Source organism: Ciona intestinalis, chromosome 5 (genome assembly GCF_000224145.3).
Source record: "Ciona intestinalis chromosome 5, KH, whole genome shotgun sequence".
Taxonomy (NCBI): Eukaryota; Metazoa; Chordata; class Ascidiacea; order Phlebobranchia; family Cionidae; genus Ciona; species Ciona intestinalis.
Window position 1 is genome coordinate 1,113,188 of NC_020170.2, and position 17,572 is coordinate 1,130,759.

At 33.2% G+C, this 17,572-nt stretch overlaps 2 protein-coding genes across 2 annotated transcripts in view; both read right to left on the reverse strand.

Moving 5' to 3' along the window:
- The window catches only part of LOC100179612 (tetratricopeptide repeat protein 28), a 12,845-nt gene extending 1,117 nt beyond the window's left edge, over nt 1-11,728 (reverse strand). Inside the window, exons 1-14 of the mRNA XM_026834636.1 lie at nt 11,373-11,728; nt 11,020-11,167; nt 10,284-10,405; nt 9,872-9,975; nt 9,371-9,539; nt 8,504-8,799; nt 8,050-8,165; nt 7,569-7,684; nt 6,970-7,107; nt 5,665-5,801; nt 3,803-5,323; nt 1,084-2,923; nt 587-733; nt 100-313 (exon numbers count right to left, since the gene is read on the reverse strand). Of these exons, the coding sequence (XP_026690437.1) occupies nt 100-313; nt 587-733; nt 1,084-2,923; nt 3,803-5,323; nt 5,665-5,801; nt 6,970-7,107; nt 7,569-7,684; nt 8,050-8,165; nt 8,504-8,799; nt 9,371-9,539; nt 9,872-9,975; nt 10,284-10,405; nt 11,020-11,167; nt 11,373-11,615 (5,311 nt within the window). The 5' untranslated portion in view covers nt 11,616-11,728. The remainder of the gene's footprint in view (nt 1-99; nt 314-586; nt 734-1,083; nt 2,924-3,802; nt 5,324-5,664; nt 5,802-6,969; nt 7,108-7,568; nt 7,685-8,049; nt 8,166-8,503; nt 8,800-9,370; nt 9,540-9,871; nt 9,976-10,283; nt 10,406-11,019; nt 11,168-11,372) is intronic.
- Nucleotides 11,729-11,990: 262 nt separating this feature from the next.
- LOC100186700 (5'-AMP-activated protein kinase subunit gamma-3) overlaps nt 11,991-17,572 on the reverse strand; it is an 11,389-nt gene continuing 5,807 nt past the window's right edge. The window contains exons 9-15 of the mRNA XM_009860287.3: nt 17,044-17,161; nt 16,389-16,518; nt 15,694-15,847; nt 15,000-15,103; nt 14,109-14,227; nt 13,493-13,615; nt 11,991-13,066 (exon numbers count right to left, since the gene is read on the reverse strand). Of these exons, the coding sequence (XP_009858589.1) occupies nt 12,836-13,066; nt 13,493-13,615; nt 14,109-14,227; nt 15,000-15,103; nt 15,694-15,847; nt 16,389-16,518; nt 17,044-17,161 (979 nt within the window). The 3' untranslated portion in view covers nt 11,991-12,835. The remainder of the gene's footprint in view (nt 13,067-13,492; nt 13,616-14,108; nt 14,228-14,999; nt 15,104-15,693; nt 15,848-16,388; nt 16,519-17,043; nt 17,162-17,572) is intronic.

The following is a 17,572-nucleotide window of genomic DNA, read 5'->3' on the forward strand; positions in this document are numbered from 1 at the left end:
ATACGACAAGTCCACAACCGTGTTATAGCTGTTAGGTTTCTTATACCCAAAGTGGGCTTTAACAAATATGCTTATATTGAATTAAAACATCATACAAACCAAGCAAATGAAAGATTTGCGAACAACCATCTGTCTGCCATAGCTTTCTATTGAAACTGAAGTTCTTTGCCAAGCCATTATTCACCGATGCAAGCAAGTCTTTCATACACAACAGAATAGCTTGTGATGTATATGGAGACAACATGAGTTGGCCCAATGTCTCAAGTATTGCGCAAGGTAGATTGGCAAATGGTTTCAAAGTTTTTAAAACCCTCTGAAATGAATAAGGTTTTAACTTCCATAGAGAGTGTAAACATTTACATATAGGAATTATTGACTTAAATGGTTAAGAACTGACATCCTTATTTTGTCAACTTTGATTGACAGTAGTACAATTACATAGGCTATACTGTCCTTCCATAAATTACATCTCATAAATTCTTTGGCAGCTCTATGTGCATTATTCTTATAATTTGAAATTAAAACAACAAAAATGTTTATTTATCTCAGTTTTTAAACAAAGAAACAAGACTATAATGATAAATACCTCATTGCTTTCCTGTACATGTGGTTGTGACTGTGGAAACACAACAGCAGCCGGAAGATCTTCTAACTTGTTTCTCAGTTGAAAACCTGCAGCTGAAAATAACTCTCTCCAACCCCCTGTGTTGTGAACCTTTGCAGCCACACTTTCCTGAAAGAATAATAAAGTTTTATGCAACCTTGATATTCTATCACATTTGATATTTTACGGCTTTTTGACAAAGGCCTAAATTGCACAACAAATTTTTAAAAACTGAAAAAAACGCATTACATGCAATCAAAATTTGGTTCTAGTTTGCTTACTTGGTAATGTAAATTAAATAAACACAAAGGCCTTTTAAAAATTATTTTCAAGCAAAACAATTTTGTAAATAATAGAACTCTAACATGACTGTAGGATTATTTTAACTGCTAGGGTTTGGTTGCAATCGGATAAATTTCATGCAAAAAAATAATTATAGAAACTTTACACTGAAAATGTTTAAGGTTTTATATTCTTACCTGTGTTGTGTATATTGGGACAGGGGAACTGGAACCGGAAGCAACTTTTTCCGACAGTGCTTTCCCCAACATGTGAGAGCAAAGCTTAATTGTGTCTTTCAGATGTAACGGATTGCCTTGAAGTAGTTTAGTGAGCGCAAAAGTTGTTGGTAAATCTTGAGGGTAAATTTTTGCAGGTTGACCAAATAAAGCAAACCCCGCCCAAAAGGAAGGGTGCTGAAACTGTGCACTGTTTCGTAAACTACTCATGGAGTGGACCAGAGCCTTGCCAGAGTCACAACCATTTATTAAATATCCGTAAAATGTTTTATAGAACAACTTGCAAGCTGTTTCAGGCACTGGCCATAATGGTAACAGAATTGCTTTAGTCCCAGCTGTAAGGAATGTTCGTAGGATTGTAAATACAGCTGCTGACCAGTTAGATATGTTGGCACTGATGGTAAGGCCATATGGTGATGCTAACACCACTAGTTTTGTTTGGGTCAGATTTGCATTCAGTATATTTCTATCTGTTAGTACGAACTGGTCATCTTCTGTAGTTTGGTCTTTTTCCAAAACTTTGGATTTTTCCATCACCACCCCACAGGGTAAGGTAAAAAATGGACAAGCTAAGTGAATACATTCATATTGTTCTCTGTTTAGTTTTTCCAGTACATTTTGTAGAGTTGCATTATTTCCTAATAATGGCTCAACTCTAAGTATTTCACTCACAAGAGAAGTTTCAGCTTCTGCAGCAGCCGGTGAAAAATCATGTCTTGAAATTTTTAGTCCAGAGTTTCCCGATACTAAAGCGCGAGCTGGGCAACATTGGAAAACAGATGAAGAAGGTGTTTTTGTTGAAGAAATTGGCAACACTGTTAACTGAAACTTTTCATAAAGAAATTTATCACCATTGTTTTTTTTCAGAAGTGGAAATGGGAGGAGAAGTAAGTCTCCATCTATATGCAATGTGAATGTAGCTAATGGAGATTTTTCAACTGCTGAGGTCATTTCCTTTTCCATATCACTGAAAAGTAATTCATACAATAAGAACGCTGGATTCTTAGCAGAATTATACTTCTTGATATCCCTTACAGTGCTGTTAAATATCAACCCTTTCCCAGTTTTTAAAAAACCCGACTGATTATTGAACTTTGAATGTAGTTGTAGCAATTCAGTGTATAATGAACTCTCTTTAGACATATTTCCCTCCAGGGATTTCCCATCACTTGTAATTTCAACACCAACGTTTTCCCTGAGTTTAAATATCAAATTTGCAAGTATATTATCATCATCTTCAGTGTAAAGTGGTTTATGACCAGACAAACACAAATTTCCATCTTTAAGCAGCCAATAGAACAACGTCCCAGCAGTAACAGTAAAAAATGCTGTTAAATTATTCCCACCATCATTGCTTTGTGTTGATTTCAACAACAGTGAGTTACTTATGGTGTGGGGTGAAGTATTCTTGTGTGAAAACACTTTTTCAGGGAGTGCAGAAACTTCGCATGCAAGTTGAAAGGCTTCAGAGTTTAGGTTATTCTCCACCAAGTTACACAACAACACTGATGCATACTGAAGCAGTTTCTCGTATGTTTTTAAAATCTTCCCACGAAAAACCACAGAATTTTTCTCTTCATTTGCCAACATATTAAAGCAGTCAGTTTTTCCAGCAATAAATGCTTGATTAAGATAGGAAGTAGCAGTTTCTGAACCATTAGAGACCCACAATGCTTTACCAAGGTCACAAGCTATTGATGCAATTAAACATTCAATGTTTAATTCCCTTCCAATGAGCATAGATTGCTGTAGAAGTAGTATAGCACGAGATAAGTCTCCATTTCCTTGCATTAAAAGACACCTGCAATAAAATATGATTCAAAAACAAATAGAAATATGGTCAACCATATATAAAAGTTGAAGCAAGAAACAACTTTTTGAAAAAGTTTAAATGTTTGCTTGATTATTTTAGTAACACTTCTAAATTCCAATATTTATAGAAATAAAAACATACATGTGTCATTGGGTAGTTTTTGCACCATGAAACGTATAGCAGACTATGAAAAGACATTTCGAAAAGTTTACTCTCGAAAGTCCCACAAACACAAAATATTTTTTTTCAAAATTATTAAGTTTTAAAAATTGCTATTATAGTTTATAAGATGATGTGTGATGACGTCGTTTAACAGAATACCGAATCCCGTTATTAGATTCAAATACAAAAGGATTTGAAATTCTGTAATGTGCATCCCTACATGTGTGTTTTAAATTTAAAATAGCTCAGTCATCTGACTCATCAAACTAACACTGTAATGTTGTATTACAGTTTGGTACTAAAAAGCAGATGTTCTTATACTATGACACTACTCAAAATTTTTGTTATCTTCAATACAATTTAATTAAAATCCTATTATTATGCCAAAATAAAAACCCACATTTTTATAAAACAAATATGGTTTTTGTTTGCACACCTTTTATAATTTATATTTAATGAGACAGATAACACACAGGATTACTTTCAAACACAAAGCCTTTATGTTTGTTTGCGAATGAACAATGTTTGACCACAAACACAGAATTCTAGTGTCCGTAAGGGTGAGGTCTTACCACTAGACACGCCAGTAAGCCTGTGATTTAAGCCAGAGTTGTCCCAACAAACAAACAATTGGTCAACACATAATATGATTCACACAGCATTCTGTACGAGTGAACAAAAAGTAAAAAAAAACTTTTTTCTTACCTTCCTATCCCATGTAATGCTTCAACCTTGGCAAGAGTATCACTTTGTTCCTCAGCAATAAACAGATGTTGTTCATAATGAAACATGGAAGCTGCATAATTCTTGTTTGCTTCGTAAGTTAGAGCCAGGTTTTTATGAGCCCTGCCTTGGCAAGTTTGGTTTTTACTTTTTTTTGAAATTTCTAAATCTAAATAATGAAACTCCAGGGCTTTCTCATAGTTTGCAGTGGAATAATAAATAAAACCTAAATCCGAAGCAGAATCAGCCAGTATTTCATTACTTTCCAACTCAGTTCCCACCTTCACTTGAAGCATTAAGGCTTCCACAGCTTTATCATACTCACAAACTTCCGAATAAAGATTGCCCAGTTCTCCGTACACGGAAGCCAGCCATTTTTGATCCCGCAGCTTTTGGCAATACACCAAACTTTGCTCACAGTACTGAATTGCAAATTCAAACTCCCCATTCTTTTTATAAGCCTTAAATAAGCCTTTACAAGCTTGATTTTCAAGCTTAGGATGCTTTAAACTCTCTGCTAGTGTTAATGCATATTTAAAATGGCCGATTGCCTCCTTGTATTTCTCCATTGCATGACAGGTATCACCTAAATAGCAAAATGAATTAACTTTTTCCACAGAAACCGTCACAGATGAAACCATCCTCAAAGATAACATCTGGTTTGTGAAACATTCTAATGCTTGCTCCATCTTATTCATGTTGGTGTATGTGATCCCAAGGTTCCTCCACGCTTGAGCTTCTGCCACCCATTCAGCTTCAGACTTAGCAACTTCCTTATTCACACCACTTTTAGCTTCATCACAAATCTGTAAAGTTTCAGCGAGAGTCACATTCAACCTTTTTCTTGCTTCTTCCTCATTTTTAGAATCTTTGATCACACTGGAATACAAACCAATCTCTTTTTTATGAATCTCCACCGCTTTTTCTTTCTCTCCCATTAAGCGCAGAGCAATCGCAAGCGATGCACATGCTTGCGCGGTCAACACTGGGTTTTTATTCTCTTGTGCAGTTTCTAACTGTTGCTGGTAAAACTTGACAGCATCATCTAATTCTTTTCTTTCAAAATAAAGATCCCCAATATTACCAAGCGCTTTAAACACACCCCTTGCACTCCGTATTTCAAGCGAAGTCTCGAGAAACTTTTTCTGAAACTCCAGCGCTGCATCCAAATCTCCTAAGTCCTTTTTTGCCAACCCGAGATTACAAAATGCTCTTGCCATTGTGACATCATCATTGCATTGTGATGCAACGGAAATACATTCATTGTAACAATCCACAGCAGAAGCATGGTCTCCCAGCGAAAAGTATGCATAACCGAGGTTATAAAGTGCCCTACCTTCCCCATGTTTATCAGGTACGCGTACTGACAGTTGTAGATAACCTTTGTACATTTCCACAGCCTCACTAAACATAGCAGTTGTGCAGAAACAGTTGGCAAGATTCATCAGAGCAACAGATTCGTTCACACAACTCTTGATTCGCCTTGATAACTCTAGTTGGAGCCTGGGTATGATAAGAAGACTTAGATGCTATAACTGTACAGTAGAAATATGGTGTATGAATATATCATGCGATTTTTGCCCAATAAAAATATACTCATATTATAATTGTATATCATAGGATAAGATGTTGTGGTAATAGTACTACTTTAAACAAAATTAAATTATTCCCATAAAAAGTGTAAATATTCAACCACAAAGTACAAAGAACATTGTTATCCATGAAAACATACACTGAATAGGCCTAACTTATATATTCCATGTGTGCCAGTCCCAAGATAGTTACTTTAAATAAATGCCCATAAGAAATACATAAAAAATCAATCATAAAACACTTTGTCATACCTGAAATGCTCTAATGCTTTATCAGTTTGTTTTAAAGCTTGATATGCCACAGCCAAATTACCATGAGCTGAACATTCAACTTGTTCATCAAGTATTTTGTGTGATATTTCAACATGCTTTAGTTGGTGGTGGGCTGCCTGGAGAAAAAGTAAACAACATATATAAATTGGATATTTATGGAAAACATATTCAAACTTGACAGTGAGCAAGATAAGTATAAACACATATGTGTTTGGTTACCAAGCGTATCAAAAGTGGCGTGTGTTACAACTCGACAGTCAGCACAAGGTGTATGAAATGAGTCAATGAATAATACACTGTTTAGCCTATGTTATAGTATTGTGTATAACAGCGGTTCCCAAACTTCATCTACTCACATACCACTTTTTGGTCCATGCAGCGGTCTCGTACCACTTACATACTAGCTTGTGAATGTTAAACAAAAAAGTCACCTGATTATTTACGTAATTTTGGGCGAAAATTAGTAACACAAACTTGACACTGCCTATCTCAAAGTTGCGCATAAAATATATGTAGTATGCCAATTAAACAGGGTAACGGACGCTAATTAACAATCTGAATATGTTCCAGAAGTAGCACTGCTGTTTATTTGCGAGGTTATTTTCAGCGAAACATCGTGTTTATTACGAAATAGTACGGAATCAGGAGGATTCATTGCATCATAATAGCGATTGTCTGAACTGGCAATTAATTGCATCATAATAGCAATTCACACGTTAATTATTTGCATCATAATAGCGATTGCCCCCTTGAATATATAGCCTGCAGATGCTTGAAAACAGGTAGAGGTTGGATATTTTACGTGACTTAAAATATTACGTGACTTAAAAATTAGAAAATTACTTAAAAAATACCGTTTGGTGTAAACTAAATGAGTTGCTCGCATACCACCTGGGAGACCTTGGTGTACCACTAGTGGTTCGCAGACCACAGTTTGGGAACCACTGGTGTATAAGAATTGAACATCAATTCAAGTAACATAAGAAATTAAATCACCCATAACCTGACTTTTATTAAAATACAAAGAAAAGAATTCCCAGTTTTATATTACCTATTCTACTATACATGGAATAAGGTGGTACTGGATTATGTTACACACATGTTGAATAGGACTTCACGATTATATAAAAAGCTGTGCAGAAATTTGTAGCAAAAAAGGTTTTGAACCTTGAATTATAAATCATAGATTATCATTTATGTTTATTAATTACAAAAAAATTGTAATGGTTCATACACTCAAAATATCATTCACGTTTTATAAGTATTGAAAACTTACTACAGTACCTTCTCATAGAAGCCTAGAGCATTATAAGAGTTTCCTAAGTTTCCATGGGCGTGACCTTGGCTAGAGATATCTTGTACATTGGTTGCAATTTGTAAATACTTGTGGTGGTATTTGATGGCAACTTCATAGTTTTCCAACTGTAGATAAAAGTTACAAAGTTTTATGTACATTAGCAAATGTCTATGTGTGTATGAACGTCAGATATTGGAAATAACAAATATATAAACAATATAATAATAACTCTATTTGTCTCTTTGATTCAGGTAGAGAAGATTTAGAAATATTGTAACCAAAAAGACAGGATATAGAGACAAAACGACAGTTGTTAAACACACTTACAGTTAAAACATATTTATATTTAATTGGAAGAAAAAAATTGTGGTCGGCAATGTATACCGGCAAGCCTTGTAGACCAACAAGCAGTCTTAACCCAAATATTTAATGCGTGAATTGCTATTATGTATTAATCTATTAAACAATCGCTATTGATTCAATAAATCTATGTGTGAATCCCTATTATTTCATACTAGCTTACAGTCTATTATGTCAATGATGCCATACTTAAACTTGATAGCACATTACACACATCATTAAATACCTGGTGATGCAAGACACCTAGATGACTGGATGCGAATCCTTGAAGTAAAATATCTTTTGTTTCATGTGATATCTCAAGCATTCTTTCATATGCTTCCTTGGAAACTGAAGTGTCATCTTAAACATAACATGACACAAACACAACTGTTAGTGTGGTCATATATAGTAGTAGAACAGTAGATGATATAAAATATTGCTAAAATAATTGAAATGAAAAGTTTAGTTGTTTTAAATGATAAACTGGTTTATTGCATATTCTGCTGCTGTGGCCACTAGGCATAATATAACTTTTGAAATTAGTGTTTTCGGTACCAAGTTTATCTGTTTTAAGATGAGACTGCACCATGGCTTTAAGTCAGACAGATATTTGTTATATAAATAAAGTTTACATTTATTTTTAGCTGATAGTATATACCATACTTATCGGTAACCAAATTCAACATCCATTGTTGTATACGCAAACATTAATATAAACGAAATACCTGCACATTTTGCTGCATGAGCCAAACACATGAGTGTCCTTGATTCAGAGTTGACATCAAACAACTCCCTGCTTATTATTGCGGATTTTTTCAAACTTTCAATTTGTTTATCATACCTGTGTGGAAGTATATCATATCAAGTTACAATTTTAATACATTTATATTAATAAAATCTGTTTAAACTTTTAAAAATTGGGAATAATGTACATAAATATATATATATATATATAGTTAAAATTTTGGTATTTTCTGTACTTATAGCCCACGAAATAATCTTCATAAATATATATATATATATATATATATAGTTAAAATTTTGTTATTTTCTGTACTTATAGCCCATTTTATCATACCAAATCTAATAAGCATTTTAAACAAGATTGACAAAAACGACTTTTAAACAACTTTCATTTAGAGATTTTTTTAAATTACTAGAACGATTTATCAGTTTTACCTTTTAACATTTTTATAAGCTCTTGCAATATCACAATACAGCTGTGCCTCTTCATACTTATCAGCACCAGGTGATTTTAACAAAATTTCAAGTTTTTCTTGATACTGCGCCAACGATAAAGTGTCTTGCTCATTATTTTCTTCAGGTACTTCATTAAATAAGAAACCATTATCACTTTTCCTCAGTGGCAATGAGACATTGGTGTGGCTTGATTTGGGCGAATTAGGTCCCTGGCTGCTCAGTCCAGCATATATTCTCTCAAGACCGTTGCAAGCTGATAAGATTTGTATTTTGTTCTGTAGTTGTTAAAATATTTGAGGTTGTGTTGTGGATATTATTTTATGTTTTATTTAACAGTGCAAGCATTTAGTATAGTACAATATCATGGTTCATTTGTTAATGCAATCCTTTGTTAACATAAAAGTTTTATTGGCAAGTCACTTTAGGTACATGGCTTGGTCCCTACTAGGTTAGTTAAAATCATAAGCAAAGTTACATGCACAGTGAGTTTACATCAAGGATTGTGAAACAAGACACCTGTGTTACTGGGTCAGCTGTTTATTATTTTGAAAGTTCCCTCACCTTGCATGCATAAATAAATGACGTGTGTTTATTAAGTAGGCCTATAACATATTTTTAAACCTTATTGACATAAAATGTAAATAAAAATGCTTTTTAATCAGAAGTACAGCTATTTTTAAAATATCTTTAGTCGTAAACAAGCATAAATAAAACAATGTAAAACGACAAAACAGAAAAATATAAAGTTTTATATATTTTATAATTTAATATAGGCTACTTTAGTGTTATAAATTTAAAAAATATGTTTTTAAAACTCTAATATGAATATTTTATGCAATTTCTTACTTTTAAAATCTTTGCAATTCCAAGTTGTTTTGTGTAAACTTCAAATGCTTCTTGATATCGACGTTGTGTATAAAACGCAAAGCCAAGATTTTCCAATGACCTGCATTCTCCATGTGCATCCATTAATAACTCAGCCACCTTTAAATCCTCAGTCATGTAATGTATGGCCCTTTATGATAAAGCTAGTGTTATTACATATAAGTTATATATATATGCATACGTGTGCATTACGCAGTATACATTTCTAAATAAATCTTCAGTTTCATGTATTAAGTATGTCATACATGCATTCATATGGGTATACAAATTACTAGTTAGAGCAGAACAGTAATGCAAAGTTTGAACTCTCACTCTTACCCATAAATTTATTATAGGTTTACTTTATTGCTGTGTGGTACAAATTAAGCTTTAACAATAAAATGCATTCTAAAACACACATGAAAAGAAAAGACAAAAGATTGTTAATAGACATTAGAAATCTGAGAATTAATGATACTTCACCTGCTGAAGTGGCCAAGCGTCCACAAAGCATTACTTAACGTAGAATAAACAGAACCTTTCAGTTTCAAACTACAAGTTCCAACTGCTACAGCACATTCCAATACCTAAGGTTAAAGATAGATTAGATTTTAACAAAATTCAATTTACAATTGGTATTGCCACACTTAGAAAGTAAAAGTAAACAGATCAAAAATATTCATTCATGTAAATGTAATTAGATTCAGGTTTTATGCTTTTACAATAAATGTGATGGGCGTTGCTGAAGTACCAGTACTTTCCCCTGTAATGATATTTTGTGGGGTAACATTCAGCATCCAACTATATTGTACATTACGCTCTGGATTACTTTTTGCAGTCAATAGTGCATTTATGCAACACAAGTAATTTGTTAAAAAAGTCACAATACACTTACTTCTACTGCTCTCTGTGTTTCTTTTTGAGCCAACAAAGCTTGTCCAACCACTGATATTATCACAAATGGATTGTGGTTTAAATTCATTTCTTTTAATTGAGTCATCACAGGTGAAAGATAAGCTGAAATATTAAAGCTTATCAGGGAGTGTGGTCAACTAAAAGTAATGGCAAATAGACATAAAACTACTTGTAAAGATGAAAATTTTTAATGAGGTTTAAACTTTTGTAGTTTGTTTGTTGTTCCATTTGCTAAATTTAAAATCAAAGAGAGAATGTAGTAAATGGACATGGAAATACCTAACGTACAAAACCTTTACTACCAGACACCCTTTAGACAATACTACCAGTCTAAGCATGAAAATAAAAACATGACATGATTTATTTTTATTGCCACTGCCATTACACAGTTGTGCTCCCTTATAACCAGTGGATGCTAGGATCAATGGGAGATGGTGCTACTATTGTGAGTTGTTAGTGTTAGTTACTGTGTGTGTCACTTGGCCAAGACACCTTAAGGGTATTGTTCTCATTGGTCAATAAAAGGTTATTGAAATTGTCACCCATGCAAAAAAACAATTATACAAAGTTGCACATTCTTGGAAACTCATATTGGATCCGAGTGTATGAAATGAGACACATACCGTATGTTATAATACTTTTGAGTAGTTGGGTTATGCCATGCAAAGATTAAATCACCCAACAACATTAAATACAGGTAAGGTAACAGTACTTACAATTAAGAGGTGGTAACATTGAAGTCTCAATTATTTCTTTGAGAAATTTTCGATTCTTTGAATCCAGCACCATCCCATTGCTGTACATCACAAGAGCTGAGTAAGTATGACCAAGATGTTTGAGAGCCACACCTCCGTGAAAGTAACCCTGGGTTCAAAACTGGATATAACATGTAAAAACTAAAATTTTTGATTCTGAATTAATAGATTTACTTTAAGCTAAAAAGTTTATAAACTTGTAATTCTATTAATTTCCATCCTAAGCAATATGCTAATAGGTTTTTATTTTTGTTTGACCTATTATAAAAAATATGAATGTCTAACAGTAGCAAACAGTAAGCTGAGTGTGATACCTTTGCATGCATACGGTTTAACCTAATTGAAGTATTTGCATCTTGTAGCGCGTCTTCATATTTCTTAAGGTGGATTTTCACAACAGAACGATTGCAATATAAGATTGCATTATTTGGTTGATGACTTATCGCTTCGGTGTATAACTGATCCGCTAGCTCAAATTGTTTATTTGAACATGCGGTTTTTGCACTTTTTGCGATATCTTGAGGTGACGGGCATGTTTCTTTATGTGGTGACTCCATATTGGGTTGAAATCATCATATACCTGCTGTAATTTGTATTTTTTTAGTTATCTTAACGTTTTTTTTCAAAATCTAAATTCTTTACGAACCGGGGCATCCCCATTTCAATAACAAACAAATATGTTATGAACACATCGGTTCGTCGTTTTATACGATTATTATGGGGACTGTAAAATTTACGACACGGTTTTTATCACATTCAAAACTTTTATTCAATTTACCCAAAGAGCCATTCACTAAATCATACCCAATTGAATCTTTATAGTTAAGTTTGATACCAAAGTGGAGTAATGAACTAATCCGTAGTATACTGTGGGTACACTTGAACTCTGAAACATGCATTGACATTCATGTTGACTAAACGAAGCTTTAATATTTATGAGAAGAGTAAGGTTTTTATTTCCAACAATTATTGCATTCAACACGCAACAGTGAAACATCATATTCACTGTAGAACGAGTAGTACAGTGAATGAACTACAGCGGTACTTATAAGTACCTTAGGCCTGGTTTGTATACCACCAAAAACCAGAATCACTTAGTAGTTTGCAGAAAAACGTGCAACTGACTATACACCTCATTTTAACAGAGTTGGATTAAAACATACACACTTTACATCTTAAATAGGACGAGAAAAAATTGACATGATTTAAGACAGATACACAACTATGTTACGTTTTTTAAAAAGAAGTTTTACCATCACCAGAGAAAATAGGCAATTTAACAAAATAAAACAGAAAGTTTTCTGTATATATGACGAGTTTTTGAAACTTTTTCAACCTTAAACCTATTACCAGGTTCAATTAAACATAGAGAACTGTTTGAAACTGAGAGAGCGACAAAAATTGTAAATACAATATTAACAGAGTTGGAACACAACAATAGCACCAAATACATTCCATGTTGAAACTTGTATCTTGCTTTAAGATATTTTGAAAAACCTTTTAATCACAAGATAGACTTACTAGGCACAATGCTGATACGTAAGGGATAGGTTTGCTAGGTCGGTAACTGAAACTAAAAATGCCAAAATAGTTATTGCAAATAGGCAACTAGCTAACTACTAAGTATGGCACATTTATGAATAACGCTCAAGTGATATCGCAGATGGAACATGAAAAAGAGTTTTTCTCCGCACATAGTTTTAAACACTCTCAAAATACATTTACAGATGTCTGAGGCACCGTTTCAAAAGTCAATTAAGTCTTAAAAGTCACATTCTCAAGCCCTTTGTATCTTGGCTCCAGCCCACAATGAATTATATACAGACCTCTGGCCATCTGAGTGGGCTCCGTCATTAAAAAATGCGGTCACTGGATTATTTTCTTCATCTGCGCACTTAATAGTTGATGATGAACTTGTGTAACCACTATCATGAGCCATGTTTATTGTGATGCTCTCAGATGATAGGTTGGGCACAGGTGGAGTTGGTTTACTCTCCACTGCGTTGGACTGGGAAATAATAGAAAAATATTTGTAAGATGCTGTATACACCTTATAAATGCAGTCATCTGTAAAATTTACGAAATGGTTTATAGGCATTTCATTTGTTACATTTTAAGTATTAAAAAATACATATTTTGGTAAAAGACCTTTTTTGCAAAACAGAAAAATCACAATTATAATGAACAAAATGTTTGATGGCTTACAAGAGAGTAAAGAGTCAAGTGAGCTTTAACAACAATAATAAATTCTATTATTTTTGGTATGTTTTTTTTCTGTTGGCGTAAAGAGCCACAGAAGCACACCAGAGATGTGGCCAGTGTTTGGCCATCACCATGAAACCCTTGGTACATTACATCGTGGTTTTATATATTTTTCTCATTTGATCACAACATGTGTTTAAACACCTCTATGACATCACAAATGACAACATACCTCTGGATCTGTGATGTAACAAAGCACATCAGATGCGGTTACCACGCCAACCACATGGTTGCTACACTCAGTGACAACCACCAATAAATTTGCTTCAGTTGCAACCAGACGATCTATGATGGTCTGAAAAATATTGGCAATAAGAAAATATATAAATGGTTTTAATAGGCACTTAAAGGGAACATTTTCCCTTAAAAAAATTATACACTTTTATATGGTTGAATAAAATTTTATTTTTATTAAACATATATTCCTTGGTCAGGGCTTAAAAATAAACTCTTGGGTAAAAAAAATTAGGTCATTGTTTGTTGAATTATGAGAAAAACTGTGTAATGTCCAAACACTGTTCGGGGACACTTGAAATATTTATGGCGTTCCAGTGGGTTATCGCTGAAATTCAGTCAAGTTCTAAATTAATAGAAGCTATTTCGGTAGCAACTACACACAATATAGTTGGCCATGGTCCTTTTTATCCGTATAAAAGTATAAAGTATATAGGTACATATAATAAAAGTTATAGGTAATAATCTATTAAACATAATCATAATAAAAAAATTGAAAAAAAATCCTAAATAAAAAGAAATATAATGAAGAATTAATTACAATCCAAAGTTACCTTAAGTTTGTCCGACAATTTACATTTCACAAGTGGATTGGTGATTGAACGTGAATGTCGGAGTGGTTCATGTACAACGGGTGGGGACTGGGCTGCTCTGTGTGGAGAACTTGAATATACTGTAAAAAAAGTTTCATACATTAAACATACTGTTACATAGATAAACCGTTGTTGCTGTGTTTATTATACTTGTTTTTGGTCTATTCTGGCACTTATTTTTGAACTAGCGTTTTGATGTCCTATACAGATCGTCTTTATTAGAGTGAATGACACTTAACAGTGCAAAATATGTATAAGACATCACACAATATTATGCAAACAAAAAGAGCTATTTTTAAAAACATAATGATACATTGATACATATTTTAAAACAATTTATAATTGTAAATACATTATATGTCTTGCAAGTTTAAACACAAATACCCTGAAAAATTCTATATTTTTTGATAAATGAAAGTTTTTTTATTTCATATAAGAAAAAGTTTTCAAAAATTTTCGATGAAAGGTCACTCTGGTTCACTAAGTCTTGCTTTGATTGACAGATGTTAAAACACTTTATTGCATTAACTTAAGCAATATTGCTTTAACCTCTCCTGACCTATATGACCTGCCCCTCAAATTAAAAAACAAATTTTACCATCAAGAAAAAAGTTACCTGCCCATGCTTCTGCTATATTATTTTATACAAAATATATTTATATTAATGTTTTTTTTAATACGTTTATCACATTTTTATAAATATATAAATCTTAGTAAGTTTTAAATGTTTTAAACCCCTTTATGGCATTTAAACATAAGTATATTAAGCTCTTAAGTGTACATGCCATATATCAAGCACTGTAAGTGTACCATACCAATGTATTACCACTTACTATGTAAATAAATACATACCAATAGAATTATCATTATGCCTCCCACGAGCATTAGTAGGTGTGGAAGCATCAGGTAATTTGGTTCGTCGTAATTCTCGTCGTGTTGGCTTGGGAGATGAATATCTGTACAATAGTATTGTAATGTGATTGTTATCGAAATACTACTACAATCTGATATTGCCACACCGCTTCCCCTCCCATATTTTGGACAGTGGGCTAGGTACATTTGGTTTCTCTAGATTTGTTTACCAAAGTCCAAATTTATTAAAAATCTATAATCTATAATTTTGCATATCACATACCTTACTGGCACACAGTATTATAATCTCTGATCGGGTTAGTGTGAAACAACAACTTTCTCTTGTGTATTAGTTATTTTCCCAGAAAATATTTAGTAACAAAACATTTAAAAAAAATTTAACAGTTTATTTTAAGGTATAAGACTGACGATGCCATTTAGGTGAAATATATTTCTCTATTACTACTAGTAGACCGACTTGATCTTTGTTGGTTAGGTTTTCGTAGCACTAGATCATTACTGTATTTTACTATACAAGAATTGTTCAACTATATGAACATCAGATCAAGGTCAGATTCGCAGAATTTATTACAGCTTTACAAGTCATTTTTTTCAAGGTTATATCCATTTTTAAATAGTTTAATGTTTTGGCAAATATGCCAATGTCAATCTGGCATATACTTATGTACTTTACCTTGGGTATTGGTTAGTTGGTAGGGCTTCATCTTCAAAGAGAGGTGTGTATCTTGATTGTAATGCAACATCCAACGTCATGTTCAACTCTCGATACAAACTTTGTGCAGCGAGTGGAATGATGTCAAGTTTACAAAACACATCAACCACTTCATCTGGAGGGAGGTTGAGGTTAATGGGAAAATAACCGTCTAGTGCTTGTAACCATTAAGTAGTTTGTATATTGCTCGTAAACTCGTATGTTTTGGGGCAAGAAACTTGATGAACATTGCTACAACCCAGTGGTCACCAATGAACCAAATTGTCAGCCATACAGGGCAAGAATCTGTTAAGTTAGCACTTGGTGTAAGATACAAAACAACCGTGTTATAATAACTGTTGTTCCAGTTACAAAACATTTTATTCTCACAGTTTGAGCCTCATAACACTTTAGTACATTAGTATATTCCAACAGTGTAGAAAGTAATAATTAAGTCAAAATATGCAAAAAAACAAATTCAAATTTGTTAGGTAAATTTTGGTCCCCAGTGGCACTGACATAACTATAACTTTCCTCATAACTTTAACATAAAAAGTTTGAAACCACTGTATTGAAATATACCATCAAGAATGCTGTACAATAAGCATGATGTGTATACAAACACCATTATTTAGTGATGTGTCATTGTATTATTACCACATAATAATCATTATTACCATTCTCATCAATAACAGGTATCGCCGTCAACTTTTGTTCTGAGATTACTTCAAGAACTTCTAATAAAGATTGGTTTCGGTATATTGTGCAAACGTTTTTGTAAGTACCAACACCAGATTCTTTTAATGTCTGTGATAAGATGGTGTTGCGTCAGAGTTCTGAATAACTTTGTATGCTTGTTTATATAGTAATACTAACTGCTGGAAAGTCACAAAATATTTGTATATTATATAGAAGTATGTGATCTGATATATCAATGTCACACAACACATGCATAAAGAATCTGAATCAGGTGACATTGATAAGTAAATTAATGAATACCAGAGCCTGTATTAAAAAATACAGTGCATTCTATTCTATATAACTGAGGTCCAACTGCAAGGCACGTAATGGAACATTGAAATAGAGCCAGAGTTGCCCCATTACCTTAACACCCAGGTTGCTACCACATAAACCTCACCAGATGTTGAAGCCTGTCACTTGTCAAAGATAGGCGTCAAGGGCTTTAAACATGTTTGATGATTTTTGTAAGTTTGTGTAATATTATAGCGTGCCCACAAAAATGAGTGTAAATATTTGGGTAAAATACACAGGATAAGAAACCATAACATAATGACACAAAGCCCACTGGTGTCTGTCTTCAATTAGTATTACCTGATGCATGAAGTCTGGGATGGGCAGTTCATTCATGAATAGATGTAAGAACCTTAGAATTCGCTTGTGGTTTACTACATGGAATATATCTCCACTTGTTGAGTCTAACACAGGTACACTGGGTGGAGGAAGAGGGAGGGTGATTAAATTTAGTGAGGGACATACATTCTAGAGGTATGGTTTCATATGTTGAGTTGCACCATATGGGGAGTAACGTCAAATTTGCATGTATGAAGGTATATAATGAACCTTATTATGTAATCCAAAATATTAGAAAATTAAAAATATTGATAAACTTTGTGGATTTATAAATGACATCACCAATAAGGATTGTATAGACAGTTTAAGTAAATAAAATGCTTTACATGAATTAAATGCAAATATTGTGGTTCTGGTAGAGTCTAATCTCAAAGTTTAGTCTCAGTTGAAAATCGTTGCGAACCACTTACACTACAATATAGATTTTATTATAGACCAATTAGACATCTATTAAATTGAAATAACTAACTTATGCAGCATATCACCTCAA